Here is a 25300-nt window from a genome sequence, read left to right as displayed (position 1 = left end):
CTTGAGATGATAAGCAATATAAAATAATACTAAAAATAAATTCTACTGATACTATATAGGGGTTTTCGTAAATCAGTATATATGTGCGTGCATGTAAGTAATTTTGTGTGTGCATGGAAAAACTCTTAGGACCACTCCATAAGGGCAGACTGCTACAGATAGCTTAAAATGAAGCCAGACCTCTTACATGCCAAACATAGGAAATAAGGGCACTAACTAGCTGTTCCTCTTGAACACCAAGCAGCTGAAATCTTAATAGGACACTAAAGAACACATTCAAACAAGATTTAAAATAGTAATGAAAACAAACAACATATATCATAATTCATGGTCATGAACATACAACCTACATCATTGATGGTGCAAATCAGTGCAGACCCATTTTACTACAGCAGTGAAAGTTCACCTCTACCTTGGGGTATTAAAACCTCCTTTAGAATTAAATAAAACCAAACCAGGTATCAGATCGCAGACAGATATTCAGAGAAGCGTGGACAAGTTATATTGTGTAAATATTCTAGTAGCTGCACAGAAGCGAGACCATGAATATTTAACTCGGAAAAGGTACAAATGCGTAACTTTCCTTTGAAACCTCATTTGCTGTATTTCTGTAACAGTTACAAAAACCTCCCTTTGAACTGACCATCATTGTCATATTACTGAAAACTAAAGGATAAGTGCTCCTCTGAGACACACACATGGTCTCTCCCTCCCCTGTGTATTCAGAGAGGTCACAACTTCTGTCAGCAAAGCTCCCACCTTCCCTCAAAAGATTCCTCCTGCCATCAGGGGATATGTGTGCAAGAAATGGAGGAGGGTGCTAGATGGCATATATTATCCTTCTTTTCTCTTCAATGCTAAATCAGGAAAGATAATGTAGGAAGAGGTTCTAACAGAGCTGCTAATGACCTTGAGCTGCTCTATTCAGTAGTGAACTAGGCCTAAAGCACCCTCAGGGCTTATGAGGCAAAGTTTAAGCCAAAGAGTGGCCCCAGCCAAGAGGTGAGGCCCCAGGTCCCTGAATTGTGAGCATCTTCCAGAAGTGAACTGGTGCTCTGGCCTGTGCTCTGCAGCTTATGAGCTGAACGGAGAGCATACAACACAACCGCAGTTTGCATATCGAGTGCTAAATTTGTAAACAACTTTTCAGGTGAAGCTGCAATTATTATTACAACACTATCATCCAGAAATGCAACAGGAGTTTGAATTAACCATATGCCAGTGGCTAACAGCTCAGCCAAATATGAAGGAAAAAACATGCTTACAAAATGGTGGAAAAACTTATAGGATATTTGCATATTTTTGCCCAAAAGATGTATTTAATTGTAACAATAATTATATGGATTACCCTACAATAATGGAGATGAAAGAAGAAGAAATAACTGCTAATGCTATGGCTTGGTATTGTGTGAACCAGAAGAATAAGTTGATAACAGAGCTTTTTTCCACTAGCATAACTTGTTATTTCCTTGATTAATGTTGTCTCATAGTCCTCATTTTGGAAAAGGTAGTTTACTTAGGTTAAGTTTTATAGTTGTGGCTGTGAGTTACCTGAAGCATCACATACATTCTTTACTCTTTCCTCTGTCCCAGCATGATCTTGTTACCAGAAGCTAATGAAATCAGAAAAAGAAAATGGAGAGGTGGGCTGTTTTCTATGTAAACAAAATATACTGCATTTCCAAACCTTCAGAAAGGACATGATCTTCACAGCGACTTTTGCTGCAAGTTTACAACTGGGCTCTGCAAATGGGATGCTGCTGAGTCTTTGATTTAATGAAAACTTAGGAAGACAATCCAATTCACTGCAGGGACTGCTTTGTTCTTTCATTATGATTCTTTTTTAATGAGAAAGACGATTGCAAGGATAAACTCTATTCCTCTGAATTTTTACACTAATTACACACAAAGCACCATTCTGGCAGAGTGGGACTTATCTCCTTCAGGCAATACAGTTATCATCTTGTAACCACACTTCAAATCTCCCGTATGAATGCAGGAGCTACGTGTACTGAATGTGGATCCTGCTACCCTTGCTAGCTGCTTGAACTGATGACTGTTTAAATATTCAATAAATCACAGGCAAATACTGATACTGCATGAAGCGGCAGAGACAACCCTTGCATTATGCTTACAGCTGTAGGATCAAGGGTACACTATTTTATCAGAACCATTAACTTCCCTCATTGTGGTGGGAAGGGATGGTTGGTTTTGTAAATGGCAATCGAGATGTTTATGTATTAAGAAGAAGAGTCAGACCTGTATACTACACTACAAAGGACAGTTATCCCTTACTTCTACAGAAAATCAATGGTTTGCAATTCAGCTCACATCCTTAAGAGACAATTTATTATTTGACATACTCTAAGGCAATCTTGGCTAGATAGGGAGCTGCTTTACCCTCAAATAAAATTATCAAGAACCACATTCACCCCTGCAAAATACTCTGATACTGTGGACCAAATTTCAAAGCTTGGTATGTGCTCAGTGCCATGGTATCCAAGCACTTCCAGGATTGTACCATGCAATGCCTGGCTTTCTGCACGCTCAAAAGCCGTGACTCTTTTACTCATAACATCTGTGCCCCTATCTGAATCTGGGGTACAAACACATCTTAATGGCAGCTGCTGAGACAAGGATGCAAATCAAGCAGCAAGATGCATGAGTATTCAAACTGCACTTCAGAGTTTCCTCGAGCCTGCCCCCTCTTGCCTCTAGTAATGAGGTTTGTCTTCTCAAACAGGTACTTGTGGACTTGTGTTCAGATTAGCACCATGTTTGAAAAGCTGGCATGGCTCCTGGAGAAGTGTGCAAGGAGGGAGCTTCCCAGGCTCAGCAACAAAATCTAAATCTTGATCCAAACATAAATGCTTGCAAATACATTGCAGATTTGCCCCAAGTGTCAGATATAGGTGCTGGAATCACCAAGAAAAGCATCACAGTATAAAATGCCACACTGTGATCACTTTGTGATTATGCTAAATTCCACCAGCTACCTGCGATGTTGCAGCTGTGAGCTGAATGGCTGCATTGCCTACCATTTTATTGCATCTGTGGTTTCTATTTATGGACTTACAGGCATGGAATGGCCACACTGGCTAAATGTTCCTAAACTGTATGTACATTTACTTTTAGTGTAAAACTGCCTTATTGTCAAGTAGTATATTCAGTAGACATTGCCTCATAGCCATGATACAGCATCTTGATGCAAATATGGTCCATTCACCGAGGGCTTTGGCCAGCCTAAAGCTTGGCATCCCTTTTGTGCTCACTGCACTTAGTGCCTTTAAGGTTTGCTCTCATGAAAGATGCACCAGTCTTTGAACCATGGTGCAAATTTGAATGCTATTTGTAGAAGAAAGTGGTTGAGGGCAAAAACCTGGCAGCTGGAAATATGTCCAGGTCTGAACTTCCTGAAGTGAGAGTGACTTGAGCACCTGTGCATTGAACTGCCTGATTTGAATGCTCCATGGACTTAGTTACAAGGAAAGGTACCCCTAGTTCACATGCAGCCTTAGTACAAATTTACCTCCCTGAGTGGACAAAACCTGCCATTTCCTCATTTAGGTCAAAAAGATGGCAATAGTACTCGCCCTTTTTGTGTGTGTGTGTATGTGTGTGTGTCTTGTTGTCTGTATTGACAGGAAAAATGAGGTACTCCTGTCCTTTCACTCAATGCCCTCTTGCACTTCTTTTGTCTCTGATGGCACTAAGGATACTCCTTTGAGCAGCAAAGCTATTTTGAAGCAACCTAGTAAAACAAGAGGCATCTCTGGACTGAATGAGCTGTATCAGATACCATGAGACAGTACTACAGAGAATGCTACATCATGGATGTTGGCTCAAGCCTGGCCTTCATTGCTTCGGGGTCATCATGAGTGTATTAGTGTTCGTATTGTTAAACCATGACACACAGTGTTCATGTTTAACTGTCACCACCTGCTCCCTAAAGGAACAGTACTTTCCAGTTTTCAGTTTATGTGCTGTGCTATGTACATGATTTATTCCAATCATATAATGCAAGACAGACTGTGTTGCTTTCGCTAGGAGTAACTGAAGGACACACAGTTTGTAACGCGGGACACGTGCTGTGAGTTCGGACCGTGGGTGCCTAACCTAACAATCAGGAGCACAGAACTGAGAAATAAAAACACTGAAATAAACTGCTGAGGTTTCTTTTGAGCCTTTACCTGCCAACATATTTTCACTATGTTTGGGGCCAGGATTCCCCTCTGTAAGTGTTTATTCGTACATTGTTAAACAGCTGGCAAAGCAAAATGTACCTGATGACAATGAAAACTGACTAAGCCCTGAGATGTCCTGAGTTACCCAGTCCCTTGTGTGGGTGGAAATGAGTAGCAGGGCCAAAGCAGAAAGCATCTGCCTGCTGACCGGTGTATCAAGGACCCCTGACAATGAAAAACCCTGAGGACTAAAAGAAACACCCAACCTCTCCACTAGGAACAGCAAAACAAAACAAAGCAAACCACAGAAAGGTCATGTCTACTGGTTTTAATCCTGTCTTTGTATCACCAGCGTGGTCTATTGTTTTTTACCCTGACTTCCTACCAGCTGTGTGGAATAAATTGTACTCTTTTGAAACTGCATCTGTTTCTGTATTATAGCTAAGAACGTGAGAAAACTTCATTGGACTGGGAAGGGAAATTCTGTGCTTTTGGGAAACTATCATCACAAAGAATAGGATCCTAAGATCCTGTAGGGAAACTATAAATACAGCAAAAGTTTATCACCTCACCGAACTGCAACCACCTAGGGAGCAAAATAATAAAGGTTGATGCAGTAGGGAGAGCAGCAGCACTCAGCATTTTACAGCAGGAAATTTTAAAAACTCAATTGAAAGTAGAGGGAAAATTCAAACACAAACACAATGATTATGTAAATGGGACTGAACAGGAATCTGGCTTTAGTCAGACTGTTCTTTTCTAACTAGCTTGCTCTGGTGTCCATGACGTGATAGGCAAATCCTAAACATGTAACACTTCATAGTTCTTGCTCCTGTGAGCATGGTATCCAAACCAGGAAATTACACATTACAAAAAAGATCCATGCTATTTGCAGTGCCTGTAAATACCCAGCATTCTAGTTTCATTTCTCCTGAAGTGCAGAATTCCCTCTGAATATGAAAAGGGCTCTTTCAAAGCCCAGACAAAAGGACCATTTGGCTGACCATTTTCATAATAAATATATCCCACGCAGTTTGGCATCGCTAATTAGAAGCCCAGAGTAATTAGGAGAAAGTACACTGCAGACTGCAAAGCACGGCACAGCAGGGGGACCCCACAGCACTGCTGTGTGAATACCGAAGACCTGAAGGTCATTATTTTTCACTGGTCCCAAGCCATGCTCGCTGCCGTGTTTCATTTTCACAGCCCAGCGTCAGCCCGGCCCCTTGCAGCGGGAGGGCCAGGAGGAGCTGGGCCAGCCCGACCTGCCGTCCTCTGTGCTTCAAGGGGAACCCTGCCACTCTTGGTGACATCTGCCACGCGCTTGCAGGCCATGGTGTGGGCTGAGCTGTCACCTTGAGGGACGGAGGACCACTTCTGTCGTAGGCAGAGAGGACCATGAAGCTGCTTGGCTGCAGCTTGTGCAGGTTTTATTCAACACTGGAGGGGTAACCGAGCTCTTTGTTCTACAGCAGAAGCATGAGTGTACTTAGGAAACCAAATGACAATGAAATGCATTTTTTTCTAATCAAAATCACTCCCTGTCATGCTCAGTGAACAGAAAGTCCCATATTTCTGAAGGTTTCTCATTGAAAATGCTGGAGGGATCAATACCTTTCCAGAAGACATTTCATCTCAATGATACAACACATACTGCCCAAAGTACATTATATCTAATATATTATAGTTTGATCAGCTTAAATCATGTATTCTCTTTGTTTCCCAGGCATGTTCTTATGGGCAGTTGACAAAAAAAAAGGTGTTAATATCAGAGAAATTCTGGTACCTCTGCCCAAGTTAAGTGCCTAATGCTAGCTTTGTGTTAATATAATGTTACTACTAAAATGAAACTGAGTAATAAAAGAGACATTTACCCTTTCTATCATTCAATAAATAGCTGATGAGCACTGCAGTAAAACAGAGCAACTCTTATATAGTGCTCTACTTTGCTTCAGGTAGCCTGGTCCAGTCAGTTTTGGGGAAGTAGGAAGAATGGGGGGGCAGTGTTCATGTATCTAAATGGAGATACAGATTTGAATAGCAGATAAATCAGGAATTTACATAAGACTGAGACACTAATGTCCTAAACCAATCCTAGATAGAAATGCCTACAAGATTATATTCCAGCAACAGTACTGCAATCCTTAATAGTCTCACAGGACTCTCTAGCTGACTCAGGGGCACGGATCACATCTGATTATATGTCAAATCTAAGACATTACACTTACTCTAGGGAAGACCGTATTTTCATTGACATATGCTATAACCTCATCACTTAGCCTAAAAGCAGAATTCATCCATACACAGATTCATAAAACCTTTTCTGAACTAGCAAATTATTGCCAGCCCTTAGCAATGAGGGGCTGAAAATACTTGATAACTTGTTGCACTCAAATTAAAGGAACAGCTTGCAATGTGGAGCTTTCTCTCACAGAATCTGGCCCCTTAAGGCTTTATGGGTCCCTTCTGTTCAAAAGAGATCTCTACTGCTTCCTCGTTTCTTGTTTTCCAGAATAACAACAAAAAAATAGCAGTTTCAGATTTTTTTCTTTTTTTAAATGATGTCTAGTAGATGTGTTGTTTTCATTTGTAGCATATGTGAGGTGGCTTTTAGAAGTAATTTATTTTTGGCGGCAAGCTGCTGAGGCTTGCAGTCATGTTGACTGTTAGTAATTAACACCTTCTGGTCCACTATGGGCAATTTCCCACTTACTGCTTTTTAAGGTGTTAAAACTAATCTCCACTAGCTCCACATCCTTTAGTTCCATTTCACTGAGAGAAGGCTTTTCTTCTTGATAGCCAAGGCTTCTTTTTTTTCCTCAGTTAATAACAACACACAACCCAAAGGAGTATCTGGAATTTTTTTGACAAGATTTTGCTAAGCAGAATCCTCTGCCGATGAGGGGACTGAGCTGGGATAATATGTGTTAAAACCTTCTTTTCAACTCATAGGTGTTACCATAGACAAATACAAGTTTTGGCTGTGAAAACAACAGGCATGAAAGGAACTTACCTCAAGAGAAAGAACTGAGGGAGGTCCTCATTACCTATTAAATTTTTAGCATACCAGCCAGATAAAACATAATGACATTCGTTGCCTTACAATGCTGCATTAGTGACATTAATTTTAAAGCATTGTTCTCATACAAAGAAAATTCCTAGAGAATTATATTCGGACCTCAGCAGTGGTGCATTAATGAGCATTGGACTGGAAGCTCTAGTGGATACGTATTTGTGGGTAAATGGGTACTGGCATCTATGTATGCCTGAGGGTGCGCATTCATAACCGTGAAGAACCTCTGCACTCACCTCTTTGGGGAAATAATACATTCAACTTCAATTTGCATATAACAAAACAAAACAAAACAAAATAAATGAGCACAAAGCCATCCAGAATAAAAGAGAGAGTTTTTTAGATACTACACTCATCATCTGACAGAAACTTTAGAATTTGAGTGGTACAAAAGTTGGTTGGATTTTGCATCAGGAAAAAAAACAGTTTGGCTAAATTCCTTCCCTTTTCATGACTACTACCTGAGTAGTACCCAAGTTGTAAGGCTCATAAGAAAATCTCACAAGAACAGATGTTCTTGTGACACTTCTGTTACTGCTTATTTCTGGTCATGAGAACAAAATTGCAATAATGATGAAAAGCCTTACTTATATGGATATCACTGCTTAAAACTGTTGAGTCCACTTTTACTGCATTTAAACAGGTTCCCTATCTAGATCTACAGAACTAGCCTTTTCTTTATCTCTCTTTCTCTTTCTTTCTTTTCTCTCTCTCTCTTTCTCCTTCCTTCCTTCCTTCCTTCCTTCCTTCCTTCCTTCCTTCCTTCCTTCCTTCCTTCCCATGGAAATGAAGCTTAAAAGTACTCAGAGATTCTGGCACCTGCAAGACATGTGCATTTCCTGCATCGTCTGGTCACATATGGATCCATTGCAAGGTGGTAGCCCTAGTCTTTGCACCCATTTTTGGAGATATTTTGGAGAAAAAAACCCCATCTCAATCTGCAATATAAAAATGTAGTGGAAGCTGCTGGTGCTCAACTTAGCTGCTGGAAGCTGGGCATTCACTGCAGAAGGCTCTAGTCAGAGGAGCTCAGGAATCAGGAGCCTTAATCATCTGCTAATGATGATTTTCAGGGACCAGTGCAAATTCTGCCTTTTCAGTATCACTCAGGGAGGTTGTATAGGGCAAGAAGATGAACAGCAAGGGAAAGCTAAGTTAAAGGGAATCCACAGTAAATTCAAATTTGGAAGAAGCCGCTAAAGAAAGAGGCATCCCTTATGTCTCAGGAAATTATAGTTTTCAGTCCTACAGTGAATTAAGGGGTTTTTTGGCCACCCCAAGCGAAAACTCCTTCAGCCAGTACATTTCTGCAAAAAACCCAGAGATAAAGAAAGCAAGCAACGAAAAGACAAAGAGATGCAGTTATTTTTGACTAGCAGCCAACTCATGATGGTTTGATTTCTGAAGAAAAAAGGAGATAATTTAAAGAATCTTAAATCTTGCATACAGAGTAGGAGAACTGCACTTGAAAAAAAATCCTTCTGATGTTCCCAGCACTCAGAACAGAATCATCCCATATAAAATTAATATAATTACTATGTGATTTCCATCTGTTAACGAAGCCAAATGATTAGAACTGCTAGAAAAACTGCCTTAGTGGAACAAACACAGATAATGAATTTGAATAAATACACAAGCAAAAAGACAATGTCAGGCTCAATCACTTGGCAATATTAAATGCCGAGTAAATGAGCTGGCTGTGTAGTGCTACACCATTCAGCAGGAATGTTATGCTGAGGGCCTGATCATTGCTTTCATTGCTTCTGTAGCTAATTTTGTTCTGGATTTTTTTGGACCAAACCATCTTTCTTTTTTTTTGACAGCTCCTTTTCCAGACTATACCATTGGTACCCTTTACACTGTCCTCTCATGGTTTGTATGATCCATATTCAACTGCAGGCCTGTTCAAACACCTTCCCTAACCCCCCTCACTTGTGCATAAAATATTTTTCACGTATCCATAACACTTTCCCCATTCACTTCCCAAACATGTCTTACTGGCACAATAGATAGATCCGACAAATACTTTTTAGTCCACCACTACATTTTTAAACAGATTCAGAAAATTATATATAAAGTACAGTTTTAATACCTATTTTTATATGTGTCAAACAGTGCTTGACAGCATTTTTGAAATGTCAATATATACCAGGTGTCAAACGTTGTTCTAAATAAACCCCTTTAATGCACAGCAGTATGCTGGTCCATATATCCTCTCACAAGCTAGAATTTTCAAAAAAGTAAAATCTATTTAAAAGTCATAGGGACTTGACCCCCATAATATCTAAATCAGTCCCAAGAAGGACATTTCTGGGACAGAACTTGGGAACATATAGGCAATCCTGCACTCACAAGAATTATCTTTAAACACAGTTCTCCAGAAAGATGCTACTAATACACATTTTAAACCTTCTGCAGAGCAAAGCATGTGGTAATGTTTCCCCCTACACAATCTGAAATACTAATACAGAAAAACACTGCAATCTCTCCCTATATAAGAGCTTCGTGAAGTTGAGTTTTCCTCTGCAGATTGGTCTTCATTGCTTCTGAAAAACATCAATGGAGACCAAGGTTTATAAAACTTAAGTTGTAATACACTTAAGTGCTTTGTGCTGGAGCACCACACTATATTTTTGACTGTTCATTTTTTGCCTGGAAATGAAGTCCTTGCTGTTTTGGAACACTTCATAGTATTGTATCACAAGACTGTACTAAGAGTAAAGAACTTATGCTTCAGGATAGTTCCCAAATCATCAAAGGATGTAACATCAAAGAACAAACCAAAAATATTTGCTCCTGTAAGAAAACGTAAACCCTTCACCATACCAATTAATGTACCATGGCCTAATAGATTTCTTAGTTCGTTTACTCCATAGAGCCCTTCTCTCTTTGTGTCAGGAGAGCAGAGTCAGGAAAGCATATAATATTTTCGCTCTTTTATTTTGCTTCTAATCCATGTGTTCTGTGAAGGTGACTAAATAAAATGATTATCAAAAAAAAAAAAAAGAGTGGGTGAGAAATGTACTTAAATGCATTTACCTCCCACACCTCATCTAGACATGAAATCTCAAAGAAGGGAGGGATGGGCAGGAAAAGCACAAAACCCCTGTGTTATATATAGACTGTAAAACAGAGGATCATTTGATACATGGTACCAAAGCATACTTGAATGATTTTCTCACTTTGGAAGTCAGATCAGTTACACAGGTCCTGTAGCAAAGGAGTGGCAGGGTCACAGAGCTGCTCTGACCAGACAGCACCCCGAATTCACTCCCCTTCATCTCCTAAGTTCAAATGGTACTGCTATTTTTTTCTAGCAATAGGTGAACTACTGAATTGCCTTGATCAGCAACAAGAACTAGCAAGCTCTTCTTTGCTTGCATCTGAATTTTCCTCAGCCTACATAAGATGCGAAGCATACTAATATTTCCCAGCACGTTATGCAGTCAAATCTAAAATGAACCCCAAATGTGTGGTTGTGGTGCCAAAGTGGCAGGTGTAAGAGGAGCATTCCCATAAGAACAGTTAGGAAGACAAAAGTACTGATGCTTCTTTTTGCTTTTAGGTAGCACCACTATCCTTGACATCTACTGATTCATTCTTTGCTAAAGAAGGTTTTTTTTTTCCAGTTCATCCAATATGTATTACTAGGTAATGTAAATACGTAAAAAATGTTAATGGGATATGTGTCTAAATCACATTGCTTGTTGCTATTCTGCAAAAGCCTTTATCCTCGCTGTTTTCTACAAAACAGTTTCAGAGAGACACTTACCTTGTCTGACAGCTAGTGTAGTTGTGTAGACCAAGAACAGAAGGATGTAATTGAGGAAGCTCTGAAAAACAGGTGTGTTGGCATGGAAATCTTCTGACAAATACTTGCTCGTGAGACCAATGCCACAGATAAGGAGGGAGAGTACCTGGCCAAGCGCCACAGACAGCAAGAGATCCCTAGAAGGAATGAGAAAAACACAGACATAAAACACTCTGCCTCCTCTCCAAGCAAGAAATGTTCATCCTCCTCCAGGAATCATCTTTGACAGTGCTAAGACATGGGGAGAAACATGATGCTTCAGTCAATGAGGGGTCTGCTGGGCATAGCCGACATAATGTTTCCATTATTTCTGCTCTTATCACAGGCTTAAACATTCCCTAACACACTAGCTTTTATTCACATATTAAGCAACAGCAGGTGGTACATCTCTGCCATTTAATTTTGCATTTCACAAAGGATAAATGATTGTTTAAATCAACCAAAATACAGCACTGCTTCCTTTGAGCATCTCCCTAACAGAAAGACCTAGGAGTATCATTCAGACAGAGCAGGAATCCCAGCTCTTCCAGGACTTAGTAACCACAGAAAAAAAGCAGAGAAAGGATTTTATAGTGTTTCACCATCAACATGAATTTACTGTATAACTTCCTGCCCTTCATTTAATTTCCACTTCATTGTATAAACAAGCTTTTCCATTTACCATGCGAATATATGCATCTGTTCTCTCATCTTTGTCACCGCTTCCCCTTTTGTTTGATGGGAATAGGAGCTTCCATTTTTTCCCTTCTTGTCTCCTTCTGGTTCTTAAAAATGCATTTTCTGATTCAGCTTCTTGCTTTGATCTGGTTTTTTTTACTTTGATTTCTAGCCTCCTCTGCATTCCGCTAGTACATTGTTCCTCATCCTCTCTCCCCACAGGACTCCAGGAGTTGCTCCATTTGTGCATGTTCTCTGTCTTCATGTAGTTTTCTCCTTCACTCAAGAAACCGCTATATCTGAAAGCCGCCCTTTTACAGTGTATATTATTTTTATGTCCTTTTGTCAGTCTTCTCAGTGATATCCTTTTCCCTTCCAACTATTTTTATCACTTTTACTCTTCTCATACAACCCGTACAGCCCAACTCAGTAGAAACAATCCTTCTTTTCCAACTTTTGTCACAGGATCTCCTATACTCACAGCACAGAAACAAGTGCATTTTGAAATTACCCTGAAGAGGTTTCCCAGGTTGCCCATGTGTCAGCATTTTCATGCTGACCAGGCCTGCTCCACAGCTACACCTTCCCCATGCAGAAGCACAGAACACCAAAGTGTTGGCCTGGAAGAGCAGCAAACATGATGACTGCAAGCGAGAGCCAAAGGACATCCAAAGGGGACATTTTGCTGCTGCTGTCACTGTCACCAGATCTCCAGAAAAGAGGGCCTGTAGGTCCCTGGAGGACCCCACGAGGGAGAGGGGAAGGTGGGAGAGGAGCACGCTCGGCAGTGTCTCCTTAGACCCTGGTACAAGGAATGGGGATCAGGCAGTCCTGAGGGAGCAGGGGAAGGAGGGCAGCACTCATGGGTGTTCTCCTCTGCCAGACAGTTAAAACTAAATTGCTTCAAGGACGCTTTGTTTTCCCTGACAGATTTCCCTGAACTCGGCTGTGTGTATTCGGCAGCAATGAGCATCTGTGCTCCCACAACAACTTTCCTGGTAAACTCAAGTGTCAAATTTGTTTCCCTTTTTTCATAAACAATCCTCCCACTAATGTGTCTCAGTGTCAGTCATGATGTGATTCAACCAAAGAGACACTGGAAAGCTGGGTAGTTATATTAAACTAACATACCTTGCTGACAAACAGCCTGACACAGACAGCAACAGAACAAACTTCGTTGTGCTAAAACCCTGTTTCCACGGGAGACTGCTGGATAAGTAGCAAGTAAGGCTCCACAATTGCTGCCTCCACTTTCACGTTACTCACTCTGCTGTGAAACATAACCATGGGAAACAAACATACTGCATGGAGACAGCACCTGAGACTACATTGTGAATGCTGCCAAAATAGTGGACCCCCCAGTTCCTGCCATTACCTGCTGTGCTGTTGATGTGGAATGGGAAATTGAAATAGTGACTGCAATTTAAATCCACATATTAATCTTGTAAATTTGTTTAGAGTTCTTCATTTATTTGGATGTTTCTTACATCCTTCTACTGCAATGAAGTTTCACACAGGGCTGTCCTCTTGCCTACTGCAGTTTTTGTTGGTTTATTTCATTAGTAAATTAAATGTTTGCAAACCTGTATCTCCAAATGTGTTGTCTGCCTTGCAGGGGATGCAGGTGGTTATTAGCTGTTCCCTGTATTTCAGCTATGCCTGTTAGCGTATGTTGTATTACATCTGTTCTGGAATGAAGCATATTGGATCCTACTTAGATTTACAGAAAGTTAAATATATCCTCACTCATGAAAAGATTTTCCCAGTAATATATTCCTTCCTCCATATGGCAGTTAGCTGTTGGACATCACTAATCATTATGTTTTTTCAGACTGGTGGCAAGTTTGATGAGGTCTTAGAAAAGACATAACTTTTTTATCTCTGCTCTCTATATTCAAATGTGTCATCAGGCCTAACCAGGCAGTACTGACCTCTGTATTAAAAATCCAACCTAGAGAAAAAAAAACAAACAAAGAAACAAAAGAAAACAAAAAACAACAAACCAGGTAATTTTTCAAGGCTGTATATGGTAAGTGTAGCCCTCGCTGTAGTACCTTTTGATTCTGTCATTGCCATTTTGCAATTTATAAACCAGACATTTTTACATAGTTGATTCTTTGGCAAGTCATTCAACCACATCTACAAGGTTTTCTAAATAGTTCAAGCAGATGTCTACAGCCTTATATATATATATATATATATATAGCCTGTCCGCAGCTTCTATATTTTAAAATTCATAAACAAACAAAAATGTAGGTAATTCAAGGTAATTCAGATGTTATGATCTTCTTCCTAAGAATTAATTTAGAATAGCTTTCTATTTCCTCTGTCAATTACAAAATATGTCAAAAATTGCTATTGCTATTGTATTACTGAAGTAATCAGTGAAGACAAAGGCTAATTAGGAGTTCAGTAAAAACAGACATGGACAAGAATTAAGACTATGAACCTGAACACCTCCACATTCGCAGATAAAGGTTGACTGTGGATAAGAGTATAATCTTTGTAGCCTTTAAGTAAAAATCATCTTTTAGATAGCAACAGAATGTAAAAAATGCAAAAGACTTTGTGGAACACCAGTGCAAGTAGTACTGTCAATGTCACCAGCTTTCAAGACACTGACTGTATAAATGACATTGAATATGTACTGCTTGTCTCTGTTTTTTTGCACACATTTGGTATTTTTAATTATGTAAGAAAATTAATTCTGAAAACAACTGTTGTGTTCCTCCTCCAGTTAGAACTTAGTTAAAAGTTCCAGATGATATATGACATAGAAAGATACATGTCTTCTTTTATTCTTATCTTGTCAGTGAAATAAGTAGCATAAGTTAGATGTTTAAGCAGAACTAATTTAAATGTCCGTGAAGTGCTCAGACTTCAAGCAAAGATGATCCATTTTACACAGTACAGTTATTCCTAAGAGTATTCATGACCACATTAACTCTCCTGCCATACCTAAAGATATGTCCACTGCAGATGGGAATGACACATAGTGGCACAGATTTGGTATGCTCCCCTTCTCTCATGGGTATGGGCTGCAACCAATGCTAACCACTACCATGGGAAACAAGTGAAATGAATAAATGAGAGAAACCAAAGCACAAGATCAATAAAATGCTGATTTTTGCCTAAGGTGAAGGGAAGAGAACAATTCACCTCTCTCCAAGCAGAAGAGTAGAAACGAGTCTTAAATTATTTGTATTAATTAGTGACAACATCAGCAGCAACAAAGAATAATACAATGTTTGGATAACCCTAATAACCCATGTAAGATGCCTGAATTGTCTAGAAAATGCCTGACAGCATTACCTGTATTTCATTTTTCCTGGCAACAATGATCTAATAATATAAGAGTCTTAGCTTCTGAGCATTTAATACCTGGATAAGAATAACAACATACTTGTTCTTTTTTAAGAAGCAGCAGTAAGCACACATTGAAAAGAAGATTTCCATGGCTGTGGAAAACCTACTAATTGCTTTAGACTGAACAAAAAGCAAATAACTCACTGCTGTTGTCTCCAGCGCTTATTAGTATCCTTCCTAAATATCATAATAGTGTTCAAATATGCAACATGGCTGCTATCAGCAACTCTTTCCTTGTTGGTTTTCATACTCTCTACCATGCAAATACTGGCGCAAAAGATGATTTCTTCCCTAAGCCTTTGTACTATCATGCTGGCTTCAGTACTACATTCATGCACTGAGGAAGCAACATTCATTCATATCTTGAAGAAAAGCTGTATGGTTTCAGGGCCTTCAAACAGAACACCAAGAAGAGTCTCACTACAAAAAGCTTTACAGAAGTGAGGTTTTCTACCTTTCAGGGTCCAATTTCTCTCTAGTTGAGTGCTACTCTAGTTCTCTACCTGTATTGTATTTAAATCGAAATAAAGGAATTCTTAAAAAAATCCCATTTTTCCTCACTAAGATAAACAGCATCTTCTCAAGCCAAGTTAAAACAGGGGAAGATCTTCATCTTTGTCTCTGAACTTTGATCCCATGAATGCATAGAATTATAGAATCGTTTTGCTTGGAAAAGACCTTTAAGATCAACAGGTCCAGCTGTTAACCTAACACTGCCAAGTACACCACTAAACCGTGTTCCTAAGAACCTCATCTACACATCTTTTAAACACCTCTAGGGACGGCAACTCAACCACTTCCCTGGCCACCCTGTTCCAATGCCTGACAACCCCTTCTGTGAAGGCATTTTCCCTAATATCCAACCTGAACCTCACCTGGCACAACTTGAGGCCATTTCCTCGCATCCTATCAGTCATTCACTAATACAGAGCAAATAGAAGACATTCTTCTCCTGTAAACCACCAATTTAAGGCATTCTCCTTGATATTTATTTTTTTTTTTGCTTGAATTAAAATCCTGTATTGGAATGAATCAAATCCATTTCACTGCAGCCACACCTGCTAGTTTATCTGTTCAGTGCTTATTGTTGAGTCAGATGGGCACTTTGCAGTAAGAAGTAGATCAGAATTACTCCTAAACCTCCAGGAGTCACACTGCTAGGCATCAATCACAGGTTTTTCATTATATTCTAACAGAAATTAAATAATATTTCTTTACTGCCTCTTTAGAAGTGGAGACAGAAGACTAACCCTCATTTTTGCATTGGGAGCCAATTAATTCTGTTTAAATGCCTGGGCTGGTAGTTGCTGTGCATCATTTTTCCTTGCTCCTCCAAGCATCTCCTTGTTTATCGGTCATGATAACACCAGAAACTTCTGAAGGCAGATATTCTCATATCAAGAACTCTGACGTTAGTGCGTGCTTCCTAGCACATACAAGCTGGCATAATATAAAGTACTAAACAGCTATCCTCAATTTTTCCTGTAATTATTTTTTATAAAGTTAAAACATTTATCTTCGACTATTAGTTCATTTCCATGTCCTCTCCAGAACATTAAAACACTATTCACAACACAAAATCAATGCAGTGCAACATTCAGAAGTGGTCACACAATCACAGCTGCTGTATGCTGTATGCTGGAGAATCAGTGACATGCAAGGGGTGGCCAAGTGATTTAAACATCCAGGCCTGTTTTATTCTGACACTAAATCCTGTTTTAAAGCACTCTCCATGTCAGTTTTCTTTTAGCTTAATTGATTTCTCTTCTCTCTTTCGTACTTTATTTGGTCTCTTTCCACTGATAGGTCCCCACTGAATCAGGTAAAGAGTACTTCAGAAGGTAAAGAAGAGAGGCTACCACTATTTTTAATCCTCACCATGAAGTGTGTTAATCCTTCGTCGTGCCACAGGCTCCAGCAGACGAGAGATTAACAGTCTGTTTCCTGAGCTGAGATTTCATTAGAGGAACAGATCTGTAAAGCCTGCTCCAAGCACTGTTAGACTGGGCTTGTAGGGAGGACCACACTTTCCCTGTGATGGTAATGACTGCTACACAGAGTTATTGCTCCAAATGTTCCAAGTGTGTATTTGAAAAGAGAAAAAACAGATATGCTTCATTTAGAGACTGATTACTGCTATGCCGTACAGAAGTTGATGATGTCTGTCACAGCACTGTGATTCTGCCAAGCTTCTTCACTTGAGTGCATTTTAGTGTGTTTATCTAAAAGAAGTGCAAGGAAAAATAAAACAAGGTCTCAAAAACTTTACTTTGATTCAAAGTGAGCTGAAGGTATGCCACTAGAAGAATCCAGTAAAATTTATTTAATGCTTAAATGTGTATGTGGAATCATATCTTAAACACCTATGCCATCTACAGAAATGTTGACATATATTACCATAGGAAAATGCAACACGTCAAAACCTCAAATACCAAACCCCGCGGGATGTAGCTGCTTCCACTGAGGCAAAGCTCCTAAGTTCTTGCAAGACCTGCATTTAAATGGCTCCTTAATGAGGACATGGACATTACTCACTTATTTTGCTGTTCGCACTTAATGCACACATAAGCAGCCCGTGAAAGAATAAATTCACAAGATTTGGTAACACTTTTTTCAAGACAATCAGTTGAGCTCTCATTGAAAACTAAAGCTGCAGATTTTCTAACGGGTCTGAAGCATATGAAGTCTGCTATTAGTCCTGCATTGCTCTGAAATTGATTGCATCTAGAAAACACGATTCTACACTATATGTTGCATGGAAACTTTTCTTACTTTTCTGTTATTCTGACATGTCTGTTACACAAGGGAGAAATGCTACGTTGGCACTGCAATCCTTCCGTCCTCTCTGTATCTCTCAATAAAGTAAGGATTGCAGCAACTGTCTTCACTTAATGCATCAAAGCTGCTGCATGCTGGTTTAGAGCAATTTACAGAAGTAGTCACAATATTCTATAATATAATGTTCATAGCACTAAAAGCAAACAAGTTTCCCCACATATATACTGACAATAACACCATTCGCACATGTACAACATTTATTCTATCAGTCAAGTACTCCCATCGTATACATTCTCCATGATCATACTAGATGATGTGTCAAGAAAATATAACGGTCTCAAAGGTCTAAACAAAAGATTTTTTTTTTAATATTTGTGGTAAGGAAAAATAAATCAACCTAAAATAGTTTCAGAATATAAGCATCAAGCCATCATTGAACACTGACATACCAGTGCCTGAATCCCAGCTAACCTCATGCACTGCATTAGAATATGAATAACTCTAATATCAACCTACAAATCAGTGAGTGAAACCCTCATAAAACCAAGCCTATCCCTCACTTAATTCCTCCTGCATCACTATTTTGAAATCTTCAGTTGCATTTAAATGATGTACAGACTTTGTACTGAACCTCAGCACAAAGGGTGAATTTTCTACAAGGTGAGTTGCAGAGCACCTCAAGCTCCCACTGATGCCCATAAGAAATGCAGTTTCTCTGCAGCATCTGCAGAGGATTAGCTCTTTATTTTAAAGTGTGAACACTTTAGTCTCTTATGAGAGGACACCACTGTGGACCCCACACATCACAAAACTGCAGGCTGCTCCAAAAAGCTGCAGGCCCTGACTCCTGAGGCCTGTGTTTTGAAGAAAACCCATAAGAGGAGTAAAACACTACCCAAGAGTTCCTCGTCTGTTTTCTGCTCTGTATCCCAACTAAGTGGGATTGTTTTTTCCAGCAGTCACCACCTTGACTGGCACGACACACCAGGCAAGGGGAGAGCTGCGCACATTTCTCATTCTTCTTTTGGCTTTTATAGTTGCTCTGAGGTTTTTCTATTTAAAGTGTTCAGGTTCTAATTTCTATTCAAATACAACTGGGCTTGAATTTAAGAGCCTCCTGGGGAGCTCACTAAAATGCAAGGTCTAGGTACACCTGCCTCAAAGCTGTGGATGACTCGGGCTCTGATGCTTTTAAGTGACAGCTTCAGGGACCAGCACAGATTGCTGTCTCCAGATAAAAACAAAGCAGAACCATATTCTGTAAGTCTCAAGAGACTCTGGAGCAGTTTCTTAAGATGAGATCTTACTTAATAAATTTCACAGCTCTTCTGTATTGCTAATTACAGCAATTCTTGAAAATTGGTTTCATTTATTATAAGCTTTTATCCCAACTTCACACCACACACATGCTCACAAATACATGTTTTACAATTCTTTAGTAACAAAGGAACTGGAATTTTTTAAAGACTATTCTTTTAAAGGCTATGCTTACATAGATAAAACTTATCCCTGCACTTAATATTTAGCAATATATTGCTGAGACAATCTGCTGTACTGACTGCAAGTGCAAGGGAGGCACAGTGTTTTATTTTTTTTCCTTTTCTTTTTTCTTTTTTAAATAAAAAAGAAATTAAAAATAGCAAAGGAAAGTATGGTGACAAAATTTCCATGCTATTATCTTGATGAAGCCCAGTGATCAATCATTACAGGCACACTGGAGGCCGGGGTGTGTGTTGGTGCAACTTGTTAACAGTCAGTTTCATCCTACCAGTGAGCCAACAAAGTAAAAAAAGCAAGTTTATCCTAATAACACACCTAAGTTTTGAAACAGTCATCTGCCTTCCAATCAGCAATTTACTAGTGCTTTTTCAGTTATGAATCACAGGACTTGGAGAACCACAGGGTTTTTCTCTTCAAGAATGAAGGTCTCTCCATATACAGTTCTTGGCAACTTCTCAGTCTAGGGAGCACTGGATAGACTGAAAATACTGCAGTCTTCCTGATGGAATCCAAAGTGTAATTATAGATGATTATGCAATAAAAGAATTGTATTTCAGGTTATTTTTGCCAAACAAACGCAGTGAAGCTAGCTGCAGCCCATAAACTTTTATGAATTGTCACTGTTTGCTCAAGCATAACTAGAGAAATTAAGACTCCTAAAGATATGATCTAGATTGGAATAATAAATGACAGATTCAAGTTTCCACACAAGAGCTTACAAAACTAGCTACCAAACACTAACTGAGGAATACAGTACTTTTAAGCAAGTAATTGTTCTTCCATAATTTTCCAGAAATTAATTTAAAAAGTGAGCTTTCCAGTCTTAGAAATAGAACAAGGGACTGAAGTATGGATTAAGACTGATCTGTAATCTCTCAAGCTAGATCTCCATATGAAATATGACAGCTGCTGAAAATATTACATTTTAGCCTTTGAAACCTAGGCAGTCACTGGGCTGCCAATCAACATTATTTTTATAATTCAAGAATAAAGAACACAAATAGATGTCTTTTTATGAGACAGATATTTGTTCTCACTCTGTTCCAAACACACCAGTTTGAGCTTTCAGCTGTTGGAGGAAACTGGGACATGGAAGGACTGACGGCTCTCTTGTCTCTTGGAGAAAAAAACTAAGTTCTCTGTCAAATTTCATTAGTTCACTTCACTTGCAGTGGTTTTTACGCCTGAGGCTCAGGACATTATAAATACAGTGATGAATATCTTTATATAATATGAGAAACAGTTTTAAAAGTTTCGGTTCAGTTAATATCATCATTAGCTCCCAGTTTTCTCAAAGGAGCTGAAAGCCTACAGTAACAGACCTGGATGACTCCCAGCATCAAGAAAAATAGCTCACTGGTGCCCTAGGAAGTACATCATCACTTCTTACTGCTCTCTTGCCATTACTGTACAGTGTTAATACAATTAAACTGATGGGGGTTTATGGACTAAGTCTTACAGCTATTGAGAGACAGCTGATAAAGAAAGAGGTGAACAGCATTAGAGCTCATGTTATACCCCTGCCACTGATAAGCCAATCTTGATTGAATGCTCTGATGGAAAACAAGTTAAAATGGCTCAAGATTCCTCAAGTGATAGATGTTACCGTAAATTCATTCCGTGTTGTCAGAAACAAGAAGTATGGGCTTGGAAAATTTAGGTAGCGTGCCTAGAAAATGGTATATATGTGAGTCAGTATGATGGCATGATGGATGATTTCAGATTCTTCCTGATGCTCCTGAAATCTGTGAAAGTTGTTCCTCAATTTCTGCCCCTGTAAAATGCGTAACTCTAAGCATATGCACTTCTGAGTACTGGCTGTAAACCCACAATTGCACACCTAAAGCAATTATAGTTTATTTGTTTCTCCAATAAAATTAGAGGCTAAAAAAGTTACGAGTATGACTATTAAAAGTGCAAAGGTGCAACTATGAAGATCACAGCTAGCTTTTGGAGAACTAAACCTACTAGTTCAATTACTACAAGATGTAGGATTTTTTCATTAGTTTTTTATATCAGCACAACTGCAAAATGCAGATATTAAATGAAAATGACTGTTCATTCTAGAGAGCATTTAGTATCTCATGTAAAAGTTTAATTTAAAAATAAAATTGATCTGCCTGGTTTTTGCAAAATCTTTTGCTTGGCTAAAACTATATATAATGCTTCAGAGTATATTTTTTCCCAGCTTTTCTGAGAGTTATCAATAATGTTTTTGATAAAATTGAAACACAGAAAATTTGAAAAATCCCTGCTTCAGTGGACATATTTTCTCTCCAGGTAAGCAAGTGCAAATCTGAATTTTCTTTACAGCAAATTTCAACTATCATCTACATGCTTAAAACACATAAAAGATACCTCAAGAAAAAATGTCCTTACTTTGGCCCCTTAATTGCACCCCTGGTACAGAAAGACAAAGGATACCAACATTAACATTTCACTGAGGATGGCACTTTTCCACATCTCCAGCTACTTCAAAGGAGAGATGCTCATGTGCCTGTGGCTCATTCTGACTTCAACTTTTCAAAGTCCTGACCTTCTTTCACTGTTTCCCATGTGTGGGTTAGTATTGCTGCTGCCTCATTCTGCAGCCCCTCAAGCACAAGTAATGCGCAAAGTTGCTTGCTCATGGATATTATGACAAGCGCAAGGACATTAAAATTTTATGCATTTTTTTCCCAACAGTTCTTTAATGCACAGAGACCAGGTTTTTTCCCTTTTGGGTGAGTGTCTTTCTCTACCCTCTTCTTGCCTGTGAAACCTGCATATTTAGTTTCATGGTGGCACAACTTCATTAAGGAAGAACAGAAAATACCCTCATCAGAACTACCTCTAATTTGGTGGGTAATGCAATGAGGGATTTCAGTAGGCTACACTCTTCCTGGCTCAGCCGTTTTCCCTTAATAGGGAATTATGGTGCTTAACGCAGGCTTATGAATTCTCTGCAAGAGTTAGCACATAAAAATTATGGTAACAAAACTCAACATCACCATCTCCACATCCCTTTGCAGATGTGGCCAAAGTCAATACATTAAGGATGAGACCGATTTTGAGTGCCCTGCTTACAGGACTCGAAAGGTGTTGAGTTTTCTTCTGTGTCTGCTACTGGTCCTTTCAAAAAAAGGAAAGGTCCCTCTAAGACATATCAAGCTGGGTGCCCAGAACTGATGTAGCAATAATCCACAGATGCTTTCACAGGTCCTCTCTACCTTTTACTTCAGTGATACCACAGTCTGCAGGAAAGGAAGGTGAAAGGAGCCACTGAAAAGCCAGCCTCCTCACAGCACAGTGCAGTACAGGTCCTTCTCCCTCTTCTTGCTTTTGCTGTTTGCTCACTACACAGCAGTGATGGCTGTTACCCAGAGAAAACTACACAAGAGGCCCATACTTTGGCATCTGCATTTAAATTTCTATTCCGTATAATTCAAAAAGGAAAAAAAAAAAAAAGCTATTTTGAGCAGAAATTACAACTGGAGAGAATCCACCTCCTGCTAAATGGAAAGTCCAGCTATCTGCAACACAAAGTTCTTCACTTTTAGGCGTGAGTGTAATGGTTCTGGCTTTCTGCTCTACCCTCAGGCTCCAAGATAAATCTCCCTTCCTCTCTTCCTTTCAATTCAGTGAAACTGCATGACTGCCTCTGTCAACACTGTAAATTTACTACAGACCTGACACACAGTGATGGAATAGGCTCAACTGAAAAAAAAAAAAAACCAACATAAGGGCACTGTTCTCATTTTTGCTTGTTTTAATATAAGAGTTCAGAATTCTAAGGTGTCTGAAATAAAATTTAAAAAAAAAAAAAGGGTCAGCTGCATATTTTCAGAGGGTCAGGACCAAGAAATTCCTGGCCTACAGGATCCTGCTGTGGTGCCAAATGTACGACCAAAGCCACCAATGACCTGAAGGATGAGAATGATGACTCACTTAAAGTAAAATGAAACCCGTGAAGAAAGAGAAACTATAAGGTCCTTTTGCAGGAGATAAACCAGGTCTGACATTTTGATCTGCCTAGCTTCGTAATAAAGAAAAGAGAAAGGAAAAGGGAAAGAGACAAAGAGAAAAAGAAAGGGAAAGAGACAAAGAGAAAGAGAAAACTCAGTAATGTATAATAGATTTTCTCAGTGAGATTTGAGTATATTTTTGCCTTCCCAGCACTGAACCATGGAGTTGCACCAAGGCGATGAGAGGGCTATAACCGGGCCACTGAGGGTCTCCTCAGTGTGTGTGTCTGACACACCACCTCCTTCCCACACACAAGTTGACGGCAGGCCAAAATGCGCTTGTGAACCAGGAGAACATGGATCAGAATTGACAGCCAGATGCGGTAAATGAGATCAGCCCCATGAGGCTAATCCTGCTTTACGCTGGGAAGTTAATCAGAACCTCACTACTCTCCTGACAGTGGTGGGTACAGAGGAGGCACAGCTGTGTTCTTCCCCTTGTCCTTCAGCTGTGCCAACCTCCTACCGCAGCACTGGGAAATGGCACTCCTGTATTACCACAGAATCACAGAATTATCCCTGGGTTGCTCTGCATGCAGCGCTTCACCAGAGGCGTTCATACTGGTTCACCCTCATGCACAGGGATCAGAAAGCAGCCCAGACAAGCTGACACTGCCCTCTGAAGAAGCCCATCTCCTGCAAAGACAGCCACAGAGGATTCCATTCCAGCTCTGGCATCTCTCCAAAATGATGGTTTCTCAAAAATGGAATAAAAGGTCGATTGGGGCACAGGGAGGCTTCCTCACAGAACAAATGCTTTTATTCAGCAGAGGATATTTTACCTCTCAGTCACATACAAGCGTGGTCACAACCTTCAGCTGGCAAGTTTATTTTATTTCCCCTCCCAGGACAGTTTAGATCTGTGCTTGAAGCGAAGAGATCGGGGGGTCAGTCTGACAGTTGAAATGAAAAGTGTGATGGAAAAAAAAGGGATTAAATAACTTTCTGTGCATGCATGACATTTGAGACACTCCGTTCTAAAGTATAACACCGCTACTGTTACAAAAATACATGAATAAACCCACCATTAGCATTAAAAAGAAGAGGAAGAATTTCTGTGCTATTCAATAGCATTTACTCTCCAGAAATCACCCCTCTAAAAGGCATCTAAGGATATACTTATAACTGAAGGATGAAATCCTAGCCTTAGTTCTCCATTTCCTTGCCTTTTGGAATTGACGTTAGTCATTAGATAGGATTTCACTGTAACAATATGCATTTCATTTCCATTGATTTTTTATAGTAAGAAATGAGAGAAATGGAGAAAACGCAGAAATTTTCTCGTAAACTGCTTGTGTGAATCAAATTACATACCCATCATGTACAGCACATGCACTGGGTTAAGGGATTATATTCATGCAGGCCAAACTGGGACACGATTGTAGGTACCTTTGACATTCCTTTTGAGCAACGTACTCCAGGTAATTTATGTTTAGAAGAGGTTTATCTGACAAGAGATAGATGGAGCCATGAAGCACCTAAATACTTTGGAGACATTAAAAAAACAGCTTTTCATTTCCTTCCTTCATTTACTTATGTATTAAAATAAATTCAACTCAGTTGTAATTAAATCACTCTGTATAAGTCAAACGTTTTTGTTTATAAAGCCCAGTTTGAACACACAGATCTGCGTTTATGTCTGAGTTAAGCAGGTGCAGCTCCTCTGCAACCTCCCATTACTGGTGACCCAAGGCCAAGCTGGAGCTCTCTGTGACGTGGAAGCGCATTTCCTAAAGCCACCACACGCACCCCTCAGCTCCCCACGAAGGCTGCAGGTCAAAACGTCCCGGTGGCCTGCCCAAGCAGGAGCAGGGAAATCCAGAACAAGACTAAAAAGTTGTTGATACTCATGAAATACAATGAATGTGATTTACCCAATGGGACGTTGTTCTGCTTTTTCAGACTGTGTTCTATATAAAGAAGATTT

At 39.6% G+C, this 25300-nt stretch overlaps 1 protein-coding gene across 1 annotated transcript in view; it reads right to left on the bottom strand.

Moving 5' to 3' along the window:
• The window catches only part of SLC35F1 (solute carrier family 35 member F1), a gene marked incomplete at both ends in the record, with an annotated part of 235947 nt that overhangs the window by 88918 nt on the left and 121729 nt on the right, over window positions 1-25300 (bottom strand). Inside the window, one exon of the mRNA XM_080342199.1 lies at window positions 11030-11205. Coding sequence (XP_080198325.1) covers window positions 11030-11205 — 176 coding nt within the window. The remainder of the gene's footprint in view (window positions 1-11029; window positions 11206-25300) is intronic.

Source organism: Nesoenas mayeri (assembly GCF_963082525.1).
Source record: "Nesoenas mayeri genome assembly, chromosome: 3".
NCBI lineage: Eukaryota > Metazoa > Chordata > Aves > Columbiformes > Columbidae > Nesoenas > Nesoenas mayeri.
Note: the sequence above shows the minus strand (reverse complement) of the source record. Positions and strands in the feature narration are given on the sequence as shown.